The 22,482-nt window shown below is 37.0% G+C and overlaps 3 protein-coding genes across 4 annotated transcripts in view; 2 read left to right on the top strand and 1 right to left on the bottom strand.

Moving 5' to 3' along the window:
• Positions 1 to 1,564: 1,564 nt before the first annotated feature.
• Mekk1 (mitogen-activated protein kinase kinase kinase 4) lies at positions 1,565 to 15,503 on the top strand. The gene is made up of 18 exons (XM_076780824.1): positions 1,565 to 1,720; positions 5,977 to 6,111; positions 6,208 to 6,487; positions 6,567 to 6,758; positions 10,628 to 10,818; positions 10,889 to 11,305; positions 11,371 to 11,613; positions 11,688 to 11,912; positions 11,990 to 12,406; positions 12,470 to 12,577; positions 12,647 to 12,806; positions 12,866 to 13,319; positions 13,376 to 13,738; positions 13,799 to 13,986; positions 14,053 to 14,221; positions 14,335 to 14,457; positions 14,518 to 14,669; positions 14,746 to 15,503. Exons 1-18 carry the CDS (start codon positions 1,641 to 1,643, stop codon positions 14,929 to 14,931), a joined length of 4,083 nt encoding a protein of 1,360 aa, XP_076636939.1. The 5' UTR covers positions 1,565 to 1,640; the 3' UTR covers positions 14,932 to 15,503.
• Chat (Choline acetyltransferase) overlaps positions 15,493 to 22,482 on the bottom strand; it is a 123,356-nt gene continuing 116,366 nt past the window's right edge. For both annotated transcript variants that reach the window (XM_076780837.1, XM_076780836.1), the window contains exon 11: positions 15,493 to 20,635. In XM_076780837.1, the coding sequence (XP_076636952.1) occupies positions 20,426 to 20,635 (210 nt within the window). In that variant the 3' untranslated portion in view covers positions 15,493 to 20,425. The remainder of the gene's footprint in view (positions 20,636 to 22,482) is intronic.
• LOC143349522 (uncharacterized) overlaps positions 19,598 to 22,482 on the top strand; it is a 228,747-nt gene continuing 225,862 nt past the window's right edge. Inside the window, exon 1 of the mRNA XM_076780853.1 lies at positions 19,598 to 19,697. The gene's annotated coding sequence lies outside the window, so the exon portion shown is untranslated. The remainder of the gene's footprint in view (positions 19,698 to 22,482) is intronic.

Consider the following 22,482-nt stretch of genomic DNA (forward strand, 5'->3'; position numbering starts at 1 on the left):
ATCATAAAGTGAGAAAAACCCCGTAAAGCTGGCCCAATTTTCAAACGACCATAACTCCTACAATAGTGAATATATTTCAATGAAACTTTTTTCTGAAGTAGTGCTCATGGGTACCTACAGAAAAGTATTAAACAACTTTTCTGTAGAGCGTCAAACAAAATTATTAAAAATGAAAAACGAATTTTTAAGAAAAATCGACAGGGGGCTAGGTCCCTAAATTTTTCGACGAAAAAAGAAAATTTCAAATCGTTCTGGAAAAATTATTTTCGGTTGCGGGGGTCAATTACAATCATTTTTGGTCATTACACATACCCCCGAAATCCTACTCAGTTTTGAGAAAAAAATTCCTTAGCGAAAATCTAATTTCTGGCCAGAAATGCACCCCCGAAATTTCATACGTATCTTTAAAACATCATAACTTCTGAACGGATTGGACGATTTTAATTTTCAAAAACGCGAATGACGCGTATTTAGATGAAGAATATGTAGAAATCGTAAAAATATTCGAAAAGTTGGTCCTTAACTCCGTAAACTAAGAAAAACCCAATAAAAATGGTCGAATTTTCAAACAGCCATAACTTCTACAATTGTGAATATATTTCAATGAAACTTTTTTCTGACGTAGAGCTCATGGGTATCTACAGATAAGTATTAAACAACTTTTCTGTAGGGCGTCAAACAAAATTACTAAAAATGAAAAAGTAATTTTTAAGAAAAATCGACAGGTGCTGAATTTTTTCGGCGAAAAAAAAAATTTTTAATTAATTCTGAAAAAATTATTTTCGGTTGCAGGAGTTGATTACAATCATTTTTGGTCATTACACATACCCCCAAAATCCTATGCATTTTCAGGAAAAAAATTCGAGAAGGTGCCTAAATTTTTCGACGAAAAAGAAAAATTTCAAATCGTTTTGAAAAAATTATTTTCGGTTGCAGGGGTCAATTACAATCATTTTTGGTGAACAGACATATCCCCGAAATCTTGTGCATTTTCGAGAAAAAAATTCAGTACAGGCGAAACTTTAAACGTTAATAACTTTTTAACGAAGCCTTCATCAACAAATTGGTATTCTTGATTTTCGTCTTATTTTGGCCTCTAGAATCCCCCATTGGAATTTTTCCCAGGGGTGGCCGAACACCCTGTATAGTTCGATTTTTTCGACGCTAGGTGGTGCACGAAAGCGAAACGACTGACGCCATCTACGGTAGAATGCCCAAGCTTAAACTTGGCCATTCTGCCGTGAGGCGACGCCACATAGTACAATTATTTTCCTTAGGGTTGTTTTTAATCGTAAAAATAAGTCTCAAAGTTTAACAAATTAAGGTCTACACTTCTAGTAAATACAATTTTAGTTACAGAAATACTCTTCAATTAATATTACACTTAATACAACATGTATTCTTCCCTTTTGGAGATGAACTTTATCACTGATAGTGTTTTATCGCTCCCAAACAAAATTCCTTGAACCACGCCACGAACTATGCACTGCACGAGAGGTAGTGGGAAATACTACACCAGCGCCACTCGCGGGGCGCTTCAGAAACAAGCACCCCAGTTTTCAGTCAGAGTGCGCAGCCCTGGCCTGCACACTCCTAGTTCGTCCGTATCGTCTCGATACGTGATATGTTTCTCGCGAAGAATGTTTGGTTACGATAGACGAAATCGTCCTACGGAATTTCTCTTCTCGAGCTCCTCCGACGATGAGACCGGTTACGTTAGGTGAGTTCCACACTCGACCTCGCGTCGAATACGTGGCCACTGTTGGTTCGAGCGATTCGAAAATAGCACCGGCTCGATCCGCGATGTTTACACTTTGTTTACATGTCATTCGACGTTCGGTTACGTTCTTCACACCTCGAATGTAGACTGCTTGGTGTATTTATACGACCGCGAGCCAGGAAGAGGCGCACATATGCTCGTCGATCGTGCGGGAGGACTGTCGTTTTCGGAGTGACATTCATCGATATTTCGTCGGGCATTTAATTTTACAGCTTGGCATTCGTTCGTGGCTGAGTGACAATCTACGATCGCGAGCGAATCGTGAGTGAATCGCGGAAAAACAACGCTTGTTCGATGGTTAACGACACCTGTTCTGCGAAAATGTCGCTGTGATTGTTGCATCTGATCACTCGCGTAATAGTTATCGAATTTGCGCATTCCAGTCGCGACTGTCCTACGTGGGCGGTTTTTCAAAACGTACGAGCACGTTGGTTCTTATTAATATTTGCACGGAATGTATCTCCTGTCGTTTCGAACGTTCAATTTGATCAAATGATAGTATTCTATCGAGTTTCGTTTTCATCGATTCTTGCGTTTTTATTTTAAGTCAGAATTTCTTTTATTAAACTGACATTATTAGCGATCATGATAAATCGACTGTGAATAATTTAGTTCGAGTGTTATGTGAGAAATGAAATTTCATTCACCGACGAACCGTATTCTGTGTGCTCGACGATATTATCTTAGAATTTGGTGTTATTCAGATAAGCATTTATTTCGATAATAGTTGGGATATTCGCAGCTTTCGTTAATTTACGATTGTTTCTGTAAATCTTATGTAATTTAGAATCAATTGAATATTATTCGAATAACAAACAGAAGTGGCAAAATATTGTGTAATTATTCGTAGACGTGTATAATAATTGGAATAAAAGTGATAGAAACATCGAAACGAACTTGAACTTGAAAAATTGGTATACAGGGTGTCCAGTTAACCGTGGGAAAAATTTTAATGGGGGATTCTAGAGGCTAAAATAAGACGAAAATCAAGAATACCAATTTGTTGATGGAGGCTTTGTTAAAAAGTTATTAACGTTTAAAGTTCCGACAATAATGAATTTTTTTCTCGAAAGTGGTTGGGATTTCGAGGATATGTCTAATGACCAAAAATGATTGTAATAGACCCCCCTAGCTAAAAATAATTTTTCCAGAATGATTTGAAATTTTTTAATTTAATTGTTAATAACTTTTGAACGAAGCTTCCATCGACAAATTGGTATTCTTGATTTTCGTCTTATTTTGGCCTCTAGAATACCTCATTAAAATTTTTCCCAGGGGTGCCCGAACACCCTGTATTATTATTATTGTTATTATACAGGGTGTTCTGCTAACCGAGGGAAAAATTTTAATGGGGGATTCTAGAGGCCAAAATCAGACGAAAATCAAGAATACTAATTTGTTGATGGAGGCTTTGTTAAAAAGTTATTAACGTTTAAAGTTCCGACAATAATGAATTTTTTTCTCGAAAGTGGTTAGGATTTCGAGGATATATCTATTGACCAAAAATGATTGTAATAGACCCTCCTAGCTAAAAATAATTTTTTTAGACAGATTTAAAAATATTTCTTTTCGTCGAAAAATTTAAGCCCCCTATCGATTTTTCTTAAACATTCGTTTTTCATTTTTAGTAAATTTGTTTGAGGCTCTACGGAAATTTTGTCTAATACTTTTTTGTAGGTACCCATGGGCTTGGCTTCCAAAAAAAATTTCAATGAGATACCTTTGTTATTGTAGGAGTTATGGTCGTTTGAATATTGGACCAGTTTTAGGGGTGTTTTCTCACTTTACTCACTTGAACTTGACAAAATATGTATACAGGGTGTCCAGTCAACCATGGGAAAAATTTTACTGGGGGATTCTAGAGGCCAAAATAAGACGAAAATCAAGAATACCAATTTGTTGATGGAGGCTTTGTTAAAAAGTTATTAACGTTTAAAGTTCCGACCATAATGAATTCTTTTCTCGAAAGTGGTTAGGATTTCCAGGATATGTCTAATGACCATAAATGATTGTAATAGACCCTCCTAGCTAAAAATAATTTTTTTAGACAGATTTAAAAATATTTCTTTTCGTCGAAAAATTTAAGTCCCCTATCGATTTTTCTTAAACATTCGTTTTTCATTTTTAATAAATTTGTTTGAGGCTTTACGGAAATTTTGTCTAATACTTTTTTGTAGGTACCCATGGGTTTGGCTTCCAAAAAAAATTTCAATGAGATACCTTTGTTATTGTAGGAGTTATGGTCGTTTGAATATTGGACCAGTTTTAGGGGTGTTTTCTCACTTTACTCACTTGAACTTGACAAAATATGTATACAGGGTGTTCGGCCAACCGTGGGACAAATTTTAATGGGGGATTCTAGAGGCCAAAATAAGACGAAAATCAAGAATACCAATTTGTTGATGGAGGCTTCGTTAAAAAGTTATTAACGTTTAAAGTTCCGACCATAATGAATTTTTTTCTCGAATGTGGTTAGGATTTCCAGGATATGTCTAATGACCATAAATGATTGTAATAGACCCTCCTAGCTAAAAATAATTTTTTTAGACATTTAAAAATATTTCTTTTCGGCGAAAAATTTAAGCCTATCGATTTTTCTTAAACATTCGTTTTTCATTTTTAATAAATTTGTTTGAGGCTCTACGGAAATTTTGTCTAATACTTTTTTGTAGGTACCCATGGGCTTGGCTTCCAAAAAAAATTTCAATGAGATACCTTTGTTATTGTAGGAGTTATGGTCGTTTGAATATTGGACCAGTTTTAAGGGTGTTTTCTCACTTTACTCACTTGAACTTGACAAAATATGTATACAGGGTGTCCAGTCAACCATGGGAAAAATTTTAATGGGGGATTCTAGAGGCCAAAATAAGACGAAAATCAAGAATAATTTTGTTGATGGAGGCTTCGTTAAAAAGTTATTAACAATTAAATTTAAAAATTTCAAATCGTTCTGGAAAAATTATTTTCGGTTAAGGGGGTCAATTACAATCATTTTTGGTCATTACACATACCTTCGAAATCCTATCCACATTTGAGAAAAAAATTCGAGAAGTACAATTTTGAAGTGTACAATTTTTCGACGGAAAAAAAAATTTCATATCATTCTAAAAAAATTATTTTCCGTTGCAGGGGTCAATTACAATCGTTTTTGGTCATTACACATACCCCTGAAATCCTACGCATTTTCGAGAAAAAAATTCCTTACCGAAAATATAATTTCAGGCCAGAAATGCACCCCCGAAATTTCATGCGAATGTTTAAAATATCATAACTTCTGAACGGATTGGACGATTTTAATTTTCAAAAACGCGAACGACGCGTATTTAGATGAAGAATATGTAGAAATCGCAAAAATATTCGAAAAGTTGGTCCTTAACTCCGTGAACTAAGAAAAACCCAATAAAAATGGTCGAATTTTCAAACAGCCATAACTTCTACAATTGTGAATATATTTCAATGAAACTTTTTTCTGAAGTAGAGCTCATGGGTATCTACAGATAAGTATTAGACAACTTTTCTGTAGGGCGTCAAATAAAATTACTAAAAATCAAAAACGAATTTTTAAGAAAAATCTATGGGAGGTAGTGCCTAAATTTTTCGACGAAAAAAAAAATTTCAAATCGTTCTAAAAAAAATATTTTTGTCTGTAGGGGTCAATTACAATCATTTTTGGTCATTACACATACCTTCGAAATCCTATCCACATTCGAGAAAAAAATTCGAGAAGGTGCTGAAATTTTTCGGTGAAAAAAAAAATTTTCAAATCATTCTTAAAAAATTATCGTCAATTGCGGGGGTCAATTACAATCGTTTTTGGTCATTACACATACACCCGAAATCCTTCGCATTTTCGAGAAAAAAATTCAGTAAGAACGGAACTTTAAACGTTAATAACTTTTTAACGAAGCCTCCATCAACAAATTGGTATTCTTGATTTTCGTCTTATTTTGGCCTCTAGAATCCCCCATTAAAATTTTTCCCACGGTTGTCCGAACACCTATGTCAAGGTCGTTTTTCGTATGTATAAAACGATCGAAACTGAATCAATTGTTCACTCAAGGCCACTGTTTGGCTACCCACACTTGAAGACACAATAATAACATTTAACTGTATCAAAATCAAAATTTATGTCCAACGATAATATATTTTAACAAAAGAGAATATTGTTCGAACGTCTTGTGTTTATTATGTTGCAGTAAGAAAATATCGAGTATTGGAACTAGTGAGTTCGATGAGTCGATTCAAGCGATGTGCGATATTTACGGCCAGACGCCGCCGAGAACACGACTGAATCGCAAGAAGAGGTACATGAAGCAGAAACTTAATGGCGGGTAAGTTAATCAATTGCAGTTGATCAATTTAATTAAATTAAACGACACTTGCTTTGACGTTACGTGTATTATAATATTATTGTAATTAATTTTCAGAGACGTCAAGTCGTTAGAGAAGGAAACACCGTCGAAAGTAACGATTCGCAGACGAAACACTCTGGACAACATAATTTTCAACGAGATGTGCGATAAAGCGGACAGAGATTGCGAAAACGAGACGAATCAGGACATGACGAAGGAGGAGAACCGTAAATGTAAAAGAAGTTTGAAATTATTGCGCGGCAACGAGAGGGACTTAAAGCTGGACATGGAGGCGGCGTACAATTACGCTGAAAGATCCGATCATTATCAATCGTCAACACCGAATCATATGAAGGTGTTCATTCTGTAATATTTCAAGACCAAAGAGCGTTTTGGCTGACGTTCAGGCGGGAACTAATTGAAAGTATTTACAGATCGAAACCAGAAATAGATTTCGAAGTCTGCGGTCAAAGCCCGTTGATATAGAAGAGAAGAAGGTGGAGCCTGAAGTTAACGAGCAAATTCTGTTGTTGGATGATACAGAGTCGGCTGTGCAATCGCCAAAGGCGCGAAGTTTCAAGGAACGAGAAATATTTCACGACACATTCTCCTTTCTAATCAAATTGGTAAATAGTCATTTCGTTACAGACACAGTGACTGTCACTTGGAGATATATTTTGGATAAAATATGAAAATTGTACTAAATTATTGAAACTCATATGGAGGTATACAGGGTGTTCGACCACTCCTGGGAAAAATTTTAATTGGGGATTTTAGAGGCCAAAATAAGACGAAAATCAAGAATACCAATTTGATGATCGAGGCTTCGTTAAAAAATTATTAACGTTTAAAGTTCCGCCCATAATGAATTTTTTTCTAGAAAATGCGCAAGATTTCGAGGGTATGTGTAATGACCAAAAATTATTGTAATTGACCCCTGCAACTAAAAATATTTTTTACAAAACGATTTGGAATTTTTTTTTTCCGTCGAAAAATTTCACACATTCTCGAATTTTTTTCTCGAAAGTGGGTAGAATTCCGGGGGTATGTCTAATGACCAAAAATTATTGTAATTGACCCCTGCAACTAAAAATATTTTTTCCAGAACGTTTTGAAATTTTTTTTTTTCGTCGAAAAATTTAGGCGCCAAATTAGATTTTCGGTAAGGAATTTTTTTCTCGATAGTGCGTAGGATTTCGAGGGTACGTATAATGACCAAAAATGATTGTAATTGACCCCCACAACCGAAAATAATTTTTTTAGAACGATTTGAAAAATTTTTTTTTCGTCGAAAAACTTCAACACCTTCTCGAATTTTTTTCTCGAAAGTGGATAGGATTTCGGGGGTATATGTAATGACCAAAAATGATTGTAATTGACCCCCGCAGCTGAAAATAATTTTTTCAGAACGATTTGAAATTGTTGAATTTAATTGTTAATAACTTTTTAACGAAGCCTCCATCAACAAATTTGTATTCTTGATTTTCGTCTTATTTTGGCCTCTAGAATCCCTCATTAAAATTTTTCCCAAGGGTGGCCGAACACCCTGTATAGTGTAATGTTTCTTTATTTGATACATAAAAACAATTCGTATAGAGGTATACAGGGTGACCGGTCAACCATGGGAAAAATTCTAATGGAGGATTCTAGAGGCCAAAATAAGACGAAAATCAAGAATACCAATTTGTTGATGGAGGCTTCGTTAGAAAGTTATTAACAATTAAATTCAAAAATTTCAAATCGTTTTGGAAAAATTATTTTCGGTTGCGGGGGTTAATAATAATCATTTTTGGTGAATAGACTTACTTTCGAAATCCTACCCACTTTCGAGAAAAAAATTCGAGAAGGTGTGAAATTTTTGGACGGAAAAAAAAATTTTTCGAATCATTCTAAAAAAATTATATTTAATTACAGGGATCAATTACAAGCATTTTTGGTCATTACACATATCCTCGAATTCCTACACACTTTCGAGAAAAAAATTCTTTATCGAAAATCTTATTAGGTGCCTAAATTTTTCAACGACAAAAAAAAAAAAAAAATTTAAATCGTTCTGGAAAAATTATTTTCAGTTGCGGGGGTCAATTACAAGTATTTTTGGTCATTACACATACCCTCAAATTCCTACGCACTTTGAAGAAAAAAATTTGAGAAGGTGTAAAATTTTCCGACGGGGGAAAAAAAATTTCAAATCGTTTTGGAAAAACTATTTTCGGTTGCGGGGGTCAATTACAATCATTTTTGGTCATTATACATATCCCCGAAATTCTACCCTCCTTCGAGAAAAAAATTCGGGTAGGTGGTGAAATTTCTCGGCGAAAAAAAAATTTTTCAAATCGTTCTAAAAAAATTATTTCCGATTGCAAGGGTCGATTATAATCATTTTTGATGAATAGATATACCCCTGAAATCCTGCCCAGTTTCGAGAAAAAAATTCGAGGAGTGAAATTTTTCGAAAAATTAAAAAATTTCAAATTGTTCTAAAAAAATTATTTTTGATTGCAGGGTCCAATTATAATCATTTTTAGTCAATAGACATACCCTCGAAATCCTAACCATTTTCGAGAAAAAAATTCCTTACCCAAAATATAATTTCAGGCCAAAAATGCTTCCCATAAATTTCAAAACACCATAACTTTTGAACGGATTGGATGATTTTTATGTTCAAAAAGCCAAACGACGCGTATTTTAGTGTAGAATATATAGCAATTATAAAAATATTCGAAAGGTTGTTCCTTGACCCCGTAATGTTAGAAAAACCCCATAAAAATGGTCCAATTTTCAAAGAGCCATAAATCCTATAATAGAGAATTTATTTCAATGAAACTTTTTTCTGAAGTAGAGCTCATGGGTACCTACAAAAAAGTATTCGACAATTTTGCTGTAGAACGTCAAACAAATTTATTAAAAATGAAAAGTCAGTTTTTAAGAAAAATCGAAAGGGGTAGGTGCCTAATTTTTTCGACGAAGAAACAAAACTTTCAAATCGTTCTGAAAAAATTATATTTAGTTACAGGGGTCAATTAGCAAGCATTTTTTGTGATTAGACATACCCCTGAAATCTTACCCACTTTCGAGAAAAAAAAAAAATTAATGTGGGGCTCGTAATGCTTCCCTGAAATTTCATGCGAATCTTTAAAATGTTATAACTCCTGAACGGATTGACGGATTTTAATGTTTAAAAAAGCAAACAACGCGTATTTTAGTCTAGAATATGTAGAAATTCTAAAAATATTGGAAAAGTTGTTCCTTGATCCCGTAAAATGGAAAAAACCGCATAAAAATAGTCTAATTTTCAAACAGCCATAACTACTACAATAGTGAATATATTTCAATGAAACTTTTTTCTGAAGTAGAGTTCATAGGTACCTACAAAAAAGTATTCGACAATTTTTCTGTAGAGCGTGAAACAAATTTGTTAAAAATGAAAACAAATTTTTAAGAAAAATCGACAGGGGGTGGTTGTTTAAATTTTTCCGGTGAAAAAAAAAAATTTCACATCGTTCTGGAAAAATTATTTTCGGTTGTGGGGTTCCATTACAATCATTTTTGGTGATTAGACATATCCTCAAAATCCTATCCACTTTTGAGAAAAAAATTCAGGAGTGTAGTCAAATTCTTCGACAAAATTAAAAATTTTCAAATCGTTCTAAAAAAATTATTTTTGGTTGCAGGGGTCGATAATAATTATTTTTGGTGAATAGACATACCCCCGAAATCTTACTCACTTTCGAGAAAAAAATTTAGGAGTGTAGTCAAATTCTTTGACAAAATTAAAAATTGTGTAATCGTTCTAAAAAAATTATTTTTAGTTGCAGGGGTCAATAATAATCATTTTTGGTGAATAGACATACCCCCAAAATCTTACTCACTTTCGAGAAAAAAATTCAGGAGTGTAGTCAAATTCTTCGACAAAATTAAAAATTGTCAAATCGTTCAAAAAAAATTATTTTTAGTTGCAGGGGTCAATAATAATCATTTTTGGTGAATAGACATACCCCCAAAATCTTACTCACTTTCGAGAAAAAAATTCAGGAGTGTAGTCAAATTCTTCGACAAAATTAAAAATTTTCAAATCGTTCTAAAAAAATTATTTGTAGTTGCAGGGGTCGATAATAATTATTTTTGGTGAATAGACATACCCCCGAAATCTTACTCACTTTCGAGAAAAAAATTCATTATGATCGGAACTTTAAACGTTAATAACTTTCTAACGAAGCCTCCATCAACAAATTGGTATTCTTAATTTTCGTCTTATTTTGGCCTCTAGAATCCCCCATTAAAATTTTTCCCACGGTTAGCAGAACACCCTATATAGTGTAATGTTTATTTAATACAAAACAACAATATTCTATATACCTCTATACGAGTTTCAATAATTTAGTACAATTTTCACCTTTTATTGAAAAAATATCGCTCGAACCACTAGGTGTACAATTGTAAATGACAGTCGCTGTATAAAAAGCAGTATAAACATATGCAATAAATATTTCAGGGGAGCAAGGAACGTAATTGTCGTCGTCAGATGAGCCACGAAGAATCCCGGTGGCAGAACGAATTGAAAGATTTGATATGGCTGGAATTACAAGCTCATCACGCGGATCGCAGTCCAATGGCTCAAGACGAGTACTTGTGCAAGCAACGCGAAGCTGTGGAAGGTTTACTTAAAGAAATAATGGAGTACAGGTAAATTAACAAAAGAATTTCTAAACGGACACATTTCCAGTCAGCTTCTAAACGATCTACATGTTTCTAGATACGATCCTATCGCGAGTGTGAAGGATAATAATACACCTTGGATCAATGTTAGCGATACGGACTCTGATCGAGCAGAGAATCCCGGATCCAGTCCGAGTATAGAGCTAGGTATTTGTCCAGGTTGCCTTTCGATGTATTGTAGAGCGTGTGCACGAGCACAGGGGGAAGCATTACAGCAAGTGGAAGGTTTATTGGCCAGATTGGAAGCAGCTGAGGCACTGTTCCCTTCGTCCCAAGCTTTGGCTGCGCATTATCCATTGTACAAGAGCGCAGAGTTCGCTGGTCGTGTGAAAGCAATGTGTCTGTGGTACAATATGACGAAACATCATCGCTTTAAGTTACAAATATTGGGAAGATTACTCATGATGTTGCACAACAAGAAAAAACACGACGAAACTGGAGATTCCGGGATAAGGTACGAGCTGTAATGCATCGTTTGGTATTTAGAGCATTTAACGTTTTCTACTTTCTCTTCGTCAGTTCGCGATCTTCGGATACGGTCGACTCTATGGAACAGCGACAGTCTTCGGTACGATTCAAGATATCGAATCAAGATGAAAGTTCCAGTCCATCTGACAGTAATAACAGTAACAATTCGTCCGTTGGTTTATCAATCGTACAGTCATGGCCCCCCACCCCCGACGCTTCGTTCACGTTTACGGGGTACGAGAAGGGCGAGCAACTTGACTTTTACTTGGTCGAGTTCGATCGCCAGGCCTACAGGTGACATTTAGAAAACTTATTTTCTGCCGTTTGATCTACTCAGGGTACTATAATTATATTTTTATTGTCAACAGGAAATATATCGAAGATGTATTGAAAACAAGAGGCCTCGGGAAGAGTTTGAATTTCCTCGAGAGATTGCACACTTCTATCCTGAGAAAAGCAAGACTGACGTTAGAGAAAAGTAACATAAGCGAGTCTGATAACACCGTGAACGAGGAATACGAAGGCGACGAGCAGTTGCGTCGATACGGTGTCTGGTGTCCCGAAGCTAGAGAATTGAATCTTCCGTCGTATAGGTAGAAAAATGGAGTAACGTATCGTGTTTACGTCTTGCTCTTATAGTTGCCCGTTAAGTAACTATTAATTATTCCAGAGCCGCCTTCGTGTTTCTTTCCCGCGTACCGTTGGACGTCGTGCACGAGTTTTTGAGAATGAGGCTGGAGCAAAAGCCGGAACAACCTAGTCCTTTGTCGGTTCGACAATTAATGCGCGAGCTCAGAGAAGGTCTCAGAATCGCGTGCATTCATCGCGACAGATTCGCCGCCCATTCTTGCGCAGCAATCGCTGGCGACAATAACAGTTGCGAGTATCTGTTCCAAGAAGACGTGAAAGACTTCGACGAAAGCCTGAAGGCTGTATTCGAAGTGTATCTCGACTATCTGCAACAGTGGGTGGACATGGTGCAGCACGATAGCTTTCACAAGAACCTGATCATGGACGAGTGGATATTCGTAAAGTCGATCGCGGGGAATATATCAGACGGATATAAAATTGCTGGCGTGAAATTTTGGTGAGCGTCGATTCTTCTGTTCTTAAAATAGATACTGTTTATTCGAAATTTGTTCGTTTCCAGCGAAATCGCGAGAACGATGATCAAGCAGGTTAAAGAATTTTTTAACGAGAGGCCTCGTGAGATCAAGGAGAGCACGGAGGAGTGGAGCGACGACGATTGGTCGAACAAGTAAGCCAAGATTTATATTCTTTCGTCTGTACTTAACAAATATGTGTTCCATCCTGAGACATTGTTCAGATTACAAGTTATATTCGTGGGCCGCGAATGGCAAGGGATGTTCGTGGAGGCTCGAGAGAAAGTCGTTAAAAGCGTCAGCCTCGCCAGGTGCCTGCAACGCGATATAGAAAAGTGGCCAGTCTTCAACGAGGTGCTGGAAGGGTCGTTGATAGATTTAAGGGTAAGAGTCGTTAGAGAATAAAGTTGGAACGTTTAAAAGAATGCTGTTCGTCCATTTAGGAAACTGTCATGGACCTGCGCCACCAGATACGAAGCGTTATCGAAAACTTCGAACGCGACATCGAGGAAGTGGAAGAACCGAACGCAGAGTGCGACCGATTTGCTATGCGCTCGAGAATAAGGGAAATACTTCACCAAGCGTATCGAATGGGGTTCGATTACCATAAAGAGACCTGCAAATTGTTCGCGCTCGGCGAGAAGGCTGTTTTGGCTCGAAGTTTGGTGTCTTTCGCGCTTCTGTGGATGGAATTCGTTAGAACACGATGCGAGCGCGGGAGGGGTTTAAGGCCCAGATGGGCGAACCAAGGATTAGAGTTTCTGATCACAGTGTGCGAGCCAGACAACACCAAGCATTTGACCGACGACGAATTCGAGGAATTGAAGACGTGCATGGATCGTTGCATATCTCACGTGGTTGGAAACGCCAATACAGTTACCAACGTAGAAACTGAAAGTAAGCGTTTGAGTTCCTACGCTAGCCAGACATGCAATGAGATGTTCTCGTTTCAGATTTACGACGGTTGTCTCGCTCGAGAGCTTCGTCCCCTTGCCATGCCAGGAGCAGAACCGCGAGTCTGAGTCTTTCACAGAAGCCCAAAGACATTCTCAAGTCTCCCGACGTATCCTCAAGTTCGAAGAAGTTCTCGTCGACGGTGGTCGACGGAAGCGTAGCTGCGATTTTAAATACGTCCGATCGCGGTGTACCTAGACAAGAGCGAGTAATTCGTGCAATTAGAAAAGTAGAATCGGAGATCGACGACAAATTAAGAAGTCGCGAGCTTATTGGCCTGGTCACGGACAGGAAGGCTGTCGACAGAGTGCGTATCAAAGCGAGAAGAGTCACGTTCACCTGGCAGAGGGGAATTAAAATAGGTAAATGATTCTGGTACGCGGAGGATGTTCTTTGATCTACGTGGAAACCACTGTTCGCAGGCCAGGGAAGATTTGGCAAGGTGTACACGGTAGTGAACAATCAAACCGGTGAATTGCTAGCGATGAAAGAGGTCCAGTTACAACCGGGTGACCATAGAGCGATCAGGCGGGTCGCTGAAGAGTTACAAATATTCGAAGGGATTCAGCATAAACATTTGGTTCGATACTACGGGCTGGAGATTCATCGAGTATGTAACAAAAGAGTCGAGAAGTTCCTTTAGAAGTAGCCATCGATGAAATTGCTTTTGTTGCAGGAGGAGATGTTAATATTTATGGAGTTTTGCGCCGAGGGGACTTTGGAGAGTCTAGTGGCGGGTAGTGGCAATGGTTTGCCGGAGACGCTGGTCAGGAAATATACTCACCAACTCCTCTCAGCCGTGGCTGTCCTCCATTCTAACGGAATAGTGCATCGCGACATTAAATGCAAGTCTCACAACATGTTGCATAGAGATTTTGTTAACCTTCAATCCCAGCATGCCCCAAAGAGTTAACTCGACCGCGTACACCTGTATCAACATTTCTATTTTTACTTGTAGCTGCAAATATTTTCCTAACCGACGAGGCCAACTGTCTGAAGCTCGGAGATTTTGGGAGCGCCGTGCAAATTAAAGCTCACACCACTATGCCTGGCGAATTGCAAGGTTTCGTCGGCACTCAAGGTTAGTGGGATGCTACTCCTACCGTTGAACACGACAGTAACATAATCTCGTTACGTGCAGCTTATATGGCGCCGGAAGTGTTCATGAAATCGGAAACTGGCGGCCACGGAAGAGCCGCAGACATCTGGTCGGTCGGCTGTTGCGTTATAGAAATGGCTAGCGGACGACGACCTTGGTCAGATTACGACTCCAATTACCAAATCATGTTCAAGGTCTGGTATAGCAACAGTACTCAACGATTACGCGCAATTTTCTGCGATGTTCTGTTCTATATGCAAACTATTCTAGGTTGGAATGGGCGAAACACCGACGTTGCCAAAAAACCTTTGCGTCGAAGGCGTTGACCTAATTAACAAGTGCTTGCAACACGACCCAAAGAAACGGTTAACTGCGTATGCCTTGCTTACGCTACCGTTTGCTCAAGCATACGAAGATGTAAATGCTGATTTAACAGTGCCGCGCCATCAGGCATAATACACGAATTAAATTGTAGATTCTTTCAGTTTGGAAGGTTCGAGAAATTTTGTAATGTATCACCTGCATCAGGTTAAATACAACAGAGTCTCGATTATCCTTGAATCTCAGTTAAACGAGACTCTGCTGTATATTGTTTCTAGGCGTGTGTGGATACCTGACAAGTCAGAAAGGCTCGCCCACTCCTAATCGTCTCGTTTAAGAGCAAAAGTACTTGGAAAATAACAAGTCTCCCGATTATCTTGAGAGCTTTTCCGTAATTCTGTTGACGACTTTGCAGTTCCTAATAGAATTATGCCACGGTAAATGTATCGAATAAAATTTTGTTATTCAGTATCAAACTGAAAGAGACTAATAACTTCCGCAATTGTGTACAATTCGATTAAATCAAAATTGTTAAAAGGTTTTTGAGGAGAGAACGTCATGCAGCTGTTAAGATACAAATCTGTAACATTCCAGTCTCCGGAGAAAGTTATTTGTATAATATATTCACAAGTGTACTTTAAATTATTTTCTAATGTAACTGGTGTAAGCACTGTATTGTAAATAGAATAAAGAAACTGGTGTCACAATAGTGTTTATTGTTGCACAAGGAAACGTACACGTAATACAACATACTTGCTTTAAATTATTTAATTACAGAGGTATGCTGTGTATACTTTCTGTAGAAACAGAAAACGAAGTGTGCTTACGAGTTTAATAATCGTTAGATACGTTGCATACGAAGACGACCATCTCTCGGAACAAATTTTTTTTTCCCACGATTCATGGATCGTTATCGATACTTACGATTCTTATTAATTACGTTATCACATTTCATACTACGCGTATATAATTTCACAATACCAAATTTCACAGTAGTCTTCGTACGATTTTTTTTTTTTTCTCAGAAATAACGTCTCGCTGAACTTTCATATACGACATTATCTGTTCAGTGAACTTCATTCGTGAGTAATTCTATCAACTTACTAGGACACGTCCTATTCGATAAAATTATCGCTATTGGTGGCTTTCGCCTGATATGCGTGATATTCTTGGCCGTAAACGTGCAATCGCGATCACGTTGCAGTACGTATAATTATTTTAAATAATAATTCTATTTTACCTTACACGTAATAGGTATTTGCATCTTAGACTAATACAGAACACTTTCATATATCGTACACATATACGCGGGATATGTATACATTCTCTTACGTACGTAAATGCCTAATGATATGTGCGTACACGTATACAGGGTGTTCTGCCAACCGAGGGAAAAATTTTAATGATACATTCTAGAGGCCAAAATAAGACGAAAATCAAGAATACCAATTTGTTGATGGAGGCTTCGTTAAAAAGTTATTAACAATTAAATTCAAAATTTTCAAATCGTTCTGGAAAAATTATTATCAGTTGCAGAGGTCAATTACAATCATTTTTGGTCATTACATATATCTTTGAAATTCTATCCACTTTCGAGAAAAAAAATCGGATAGGTGCTGAAATTTTTCGACGAAAAAAAAAATTTTCAAATTGTTCTGGAAAAATTATTTTCGGTTTTGGAGGTCAATTACAATCATTTTTGGTCATTACAAGTACCCCCGAAATCCTGCGCACTTTCGAGAAAAAAATTCCTTACCGAAAATCTAATTTGGCGCCTGAATTTTTCGACAAAATTAAAAAATTTCAAATCATTTTGGAAAAATTATTTTCGTTTGCAGGGGTCAATTACAATCATTTTTGGTCATTAGATATATTTTCGAAATCCTACCCACTTTCTAGAAAAAAATTCATGAGTGTAGTCAAATTCTTCGACAAAATTAAAAATTTTCAAATCGTTTTTAAAAAATTATTTTTAGTTGCAGGGGTCGATAATAATTATTTTTGGTGAATAGACATACCCCCGAAATGTTACCCACTTTCGAGAAAAAAATTCAGTATGATCGGAACTTTAAACGTTAATAACTTTTTAACGAAGCCTCCATCAACAAATTGTTATTCTTGATTTTCGTTTTATTTTGGCTTCTAGAATCCCCCATTAAAATATTTCCCAGGGGTGGCGGAACACCCTGTATATAATTTCATATGTATCGTTCTTCCACGAGAAGAAGGCACAGCGTGTTTACATCCCCACTCTTGTTGCAGTCCACTGATTGGCTGTCACCGATCTTCTTCACCGTTTTCAACCAATCAGTGAGTGGACTGCAACAGGAGTGGGGATGTAAAGACGCTGTGCCTTCTTCTCGCGGAAGAATGGTACATATAATTTTAACAATATAAGGAACCATCGCAATTCCTCGTGTTTATTTAAAGATTCACTCTGTGATACGGTAAAGCAGAACTTCTTAGACTCTGAATATAAAATTTCTGATCAATTAATATCCAATAATAAACCCATCGCGTAACGACAATATATATTTATATATATATACAGGGTGTTCGGGTAACCCTGGGAAAAATTTACATGAGCGATTCTAGAGGCCAAAATAAGACGAAAATCAAGAATATCAATTTGTTGATGGAGGCTTCGTTAAAAAGTTATTAACGTTTAAAGTTGCGTACTTGCAGCTAGTGCCCTCACAGGCGAAACTTTAAACGTTAATAACTTTCTAACGAAGCCTCAATCAACAAATTGATATTCTTCATTTTCGTCTTATTTTGACCCCCAGAATCTCCCATTAAAATTTTTCCCAGGGGTGGCTGAACACCCTGTATAGAGAGATGAAACATTCATCGATGAAAAGGTTACGTAATACGCGTGTCTGTACAGTGGAAGTAGTTTTCAACAAAGCTAACAAACGAGTTCGTAAAATATTACTAATATCAACAGATATGTATGTAGTAGGGGTGTGCCGGTACCCGGAAAATTTCAAGTCCGTTTCCAACGATAATACGTTTCTCGATACGTTTTCTATGGTCCTTGATCGATCTTTATGATCTAATCGAATTGCGAAAGTAGTCAAGGAAAACTATAATCTACAAACTACTTCTTTCTAGTCTTACCTTAGGTATGTCCCGAGCTAACCACAACGGAAATATCCAAACTCGAAATGGCGGGTACTCGACACTACGCATGCGCACGTATATGCATCTATCCAGTGATGACTCGTTGGCCAGGCACTCACAAACTAATCGTCACACTCTCCATGACCACGAGCGATACATTTTCACTATTCACTTTGTCATACATTTTTGAGATACATTTTTACTTTGTTCCTATTCGTTTCGCGTTCCTCGTCTCGCGATGGAATTGCAGTTGCGAGCTGCTCAGCCAATGACAATGCGCGCGAGAGCAGACAGCCAATCAGCGTGCGTGGCTATCGAGCCACCACTGTATAGCACGTATCTTCTAAATAAACTCTGCTCGTTCGATGAAACAGAGCAAGCGTAACGACGTCAGTACGGAGGATAGCGCCGACTGATAACAATTTCATGTTCCAGGGGGAGGTAACATCGTTTCACTATCGACAGAGTTCGGTACTTAGGAGAAGTAGCTCTAGTTACAGTAATTAGACGTAGAAGATTAACGTGATAGACAGATAGAGCTATCGTCGACGTTCGCCGATCTATCGAGAAGGGCGGATCGCCGACCTACCTAAGAATTGGACAAGAGTTTACTGTGCGGGCGCCAACACACGAACGATTGGCCACGTTTAAAAAGTGTTGCGGCAGACGAGGTCCGTGCGCTAGAAATCTCTTCTCTACCTAACGAGGTTAATTTATCGGCATCTATTCGCGTATTATACTTTAATTCGCGTCTATTGGGTACGAAACAATATCTCTTTTGTCGTCGAACTATTTGGCCGCGGTTGGCGATTTCGATATAACCTAATTGTTCTTTAATTCGAGAATGCAATTCGGATGTATTGTTCCATTCGCCAAATAGTGATTATACGCGGGAAAGCATCGTACACATGTAGTCAATAACACAATCAGTTAACTTTAACCTTTCAAACTTCTGAACGTACTAATAGATCGATTCAACAGTTTTAAATTATTTGAAATCCTCTGTAACCGTTGTACTAAAAGTTTCCAAGCTGTATATTTCATGGAAGAAGTATAGTTACTACGTTTTTTTAAAAGAAAGGAAGCATTTCCAATTTCCCACAAAAAAAAAGAAAACGCGGTTTTACAACACATTTAGTGTTTTTTGTGCCTAGTAAGTCTAAATAACACTGATCCTCCAGTTAAAATTACGTTACAGTTGACTAGAATACTCAGAACACGAGATCAACTTCGTCAAAGCACCGATAACAATAGATTATAATTAATAACTAACCACAGACGAGGTATACGAGGTCTCACGTTACCAACAAATTATAGAAATTCTTTTTTGACGGAATGAAATATGGTCCAGAATTAGCGATCAATCGATTGATTTCGTTAGAACGATCTGCCTGACCAATACTGATTCAGCGAATAGTTTCTCAACTGACCGCCATCGGTGAGAAGAGGGCGCTAAAGTCACTTCCCATAGCTTTACGTCGGTACGACAGTCAGTTTAGGTTATGAATGCCCACGAGCAGCAAGGCTGATTCGCGTACCTCGTGCGTGGTTTAATTAATACTAATTAACGATTATGGTCAAGCGATAAGTAAACAATGAAACTGTTCGCTTTCAGGAAAGGAACTTCCAGCGCTCGGACGTTAATGTTCGAGGATCTTCGTAACAGGACTAGAGTTTTACAATGACTGATCGATCTATATTGCCTACTACACGCAGCGACTAACGTTTAAACAATTTCGTCCCTGTCAGTCGGATTCGAGTCGCCGATTATGAGATAAGTGAGTATTCGTACGCGTGTTCTAATAATGGGGTGACGAGATCAGTGCCTACGTTAACGAGAAATAACCGTCCACACTCGTTCCTATAGATGGCGTTCTAGATAAATATAAATATCGAAAAATTGTTCGAAGGTTAGATCGTGTGAATCGACGACGATTCGCGTTAGTTTGTAAAACTCGTGCATAATTTCGCTATAAATACGAGCGAGAGAACGACTTAAAAGAAAAGTATCACATCGATTATTCGTAGGAAAGCTTTTCGAACTACCTTAAACGAAAATAAAGTATCTTTATCACGATATGTTAAATTGATAGCTAAGATGGAACAGCGCCATCTTGAATCGTTTAACACGTCGACTGCCAAACACTTCGATCGCAGACACTTGTAAATTAACCAAACTTATTTTCGTTACTTTAATCATCGCGAATCGATAGTTTTATTTAATTCCTGGCAGTCGAAGCGTTAAGAGACAGGATGCAGCCTTCCTTCGTTAAGAATATCGAACCAGCGACGTCTAATAAATTGTGTTAGCTTGAATTACAGTCAATGGAAACTATACGTCTAATGTAAACTGTTTTCTTAAACGTCTACTGACCGTACTACGATAAATACTTTCACAAGCTTGAACGCGACTTGTAGCGATTTCCGATTCGGAAAAATTTCCCTATTATTTCTCTTACCAGCAAAACTGTGCAAATTTTGTTTAGAGTGTTTCGTTGCTCGATTATTATTGGCCCATGGCGGTTTTCAACATGGCCGCCATGTCGCGCAGACTTTGCTCGAGCGTTTGTGCAAAACGCGTCGCGTTCGTCCTGCCGTCGCTGTGAAAAGCGGAAACGGAGAACACGAATCCGTTTTTCCGGATGTTGTAAGCGCATCCGTAGCCATCTGGCACCACTGGTCCGTACCCGATGATTGCCTCGTTCTTCGTGGTCACCTGAAAATATGCAATACATAACGAATTTTACAAAAAAATAGCATATCAAATAGTAGCAAATATTAAATGATCCCTTCTATAGTCAACTCAGCTGTCTGTCTATTAATATTAATTTAGTGGATAGTTTGTCAACTGGCCGCCATCCATGAGAAGAGGGCGCTGATATTTCTTTATCATGTGTGTAAATTAAGTAACTTAGCAATTACGCCGCCATCATTAATGATTCATTCTCAAAGATGGCGGCCTTAGAATTGATTCAGATTCAAGAGGTAGGACCAATGATTGCATTTACTATTGTAGGAGTTATGATCGTTTGAAAATTGGTCCATCTTTATGGTGATTTTCTCAGTTTAAGGGGTTGAGGAATAACTTCTCGAATATTGTTAGAATTTTTAAATATTCTTGACCAAAATACGCGTTGTTTGTAATTTGGAAACATTAAAATCCAGCCATTCGTTCAGGAGTTATGATTTTTTAAAAATATGCATTCCTGGTTTCACGTTATATTTTCGGTAAATAATTTTTTTCTCTGAAGTGGTTAGGATTTCGAGGGTATGTCTATTGACTAAAAATGATAGTAATTGGCCCCTGCAACTAAGAATAATTTTTTTAGAACGATTTGAAAATTTTTTTTTTCGCTGAAAAATTTAGGCAAATTATCGAATTTTTTTCTCGAAAGTGGGTAGGATTTTGGGGGTATGTCTATTAACCAAAAATTATTGTAATTAACCCCTGCGATCGAAAATAATTTTTTTAGACAGATTTCAAAATATTTTTTTTCGTCGAAAAATTTCTGCATCTATTCGAATTTTTTTCTCGAAAGCGGGTAGGATTTCGGGGGTATGTCTATTGACCAAAAATTATTGTTATAGACCCTCCTAGCTAGAAATAATTTTTTCAAAACGATTTGAAAATTTTTTTTTCCCTGAAAAATTTAGGTACCCTGTCGAATTTCCTTAAACATTCGTTTTTCATTTTTAATAAATTTGTTTGAGGCGCTACGGAAATTTTGTCTAATACTTTTTTGTAGGTACCAATGGGTTCTACTTTAGAGAAAAATTTCATTGAAATATATTCACTATTGTAGGAGTTATGGTCGTTTGAAAATTGGGCCATTTTTATGGGGTTTTTTCCATTTTACGGGGTCAAGGAACAACTCTTCTAATATTTTTAGAATTTCTACATATTCTCCATCAAAATACGCATAGTTTGGTTTTTTAAACATTAAAATCGTCCAATCCGTTCAAGAGTTATGACGTTTTAAAGATTCCCATGAAATATCGGGGTACCATTTCTAGTCGAAGTTTACATTTTTACTAAAGAATTTTTTTCTCGAAAGTGGTTAGGATTTCGGGGGTATGTTTATTCACCAAAAATGATTGTAATTGACTCCTGAAACAAAAAATAATTTTTTTAGAACTATTTGAAAATATTTTTTTTCGTCGAAAAATTTAGGCACCTACGCCCTATCGATTTTCCTTAAACATTCGTTTTTCATTTTTAATAAATTTGTTTGAAGCACTACGGAAATTTTGTCTTATACTTTTTTGTAGGTATCCATGGGTTCTACTTTAGAAAAAAATTTCATTGAAATATATTCACTATTGTAGGAGTTATGGCCGTTTGAAAATTGCACTACTTTTATGGGGGTTTTCCCATTTTACGAGGTCAAGGAACAACTTTTCCAATATTTTTAGAATTTCGACATATTCTTTACTAAAATACGCGTCGTTTGCTTTTTTAAACATTAAAATTGTCCAATCCGTTCAGGAGTTATGACATTTCAAAGATTTACATGAAATTTCAGGGAATCATTTAGAGTCAAGCATTATAGTTTCGATTAGGAA

This window comes from Colletes latitarsis, chromosome 13, assembly GCF_051014445.1.
Source record: "Colletes latitarsis isolate SP2378_abdomen chromosome 13, iyColLati1, whole genome shotgun sequence".
In the NCBI taxonomy this organism is placed as follows: Eukaryota; Metazoa; Arthropoda; class Insecta; order Hymenoptera; family Colletidae; genus Colletes; species Colletes latitarsis.

What these genes read in the sequence shown, in the direction of transcription:
- Mekk1 (XM_076780824.1), top strand. Translation starts at nt 1,641, where the DNA reads ATGTTTGGTTACGATAGACGAAATCGTCCTACGGAATTTCTCTTCTCG. An exon ending in ATTGCTGGCGTGAAATTTTG is followed by an intron (nt 12,407 to 12,469) that starts GTGAGCGTCGAT and finishes GTTCGTTTCCAG; the next exon opens with CGAAATCGCGAGAACGATGA. An exon ending in AGGTTTCGTCGGCACTCAAG is followed by an intron (nt 14,458 to 14,517) that starts GTTAGTGGGATG and finishes CGTTACGTGCAG; the next exon opens with CTTATATGGCGCCGGAAGTG.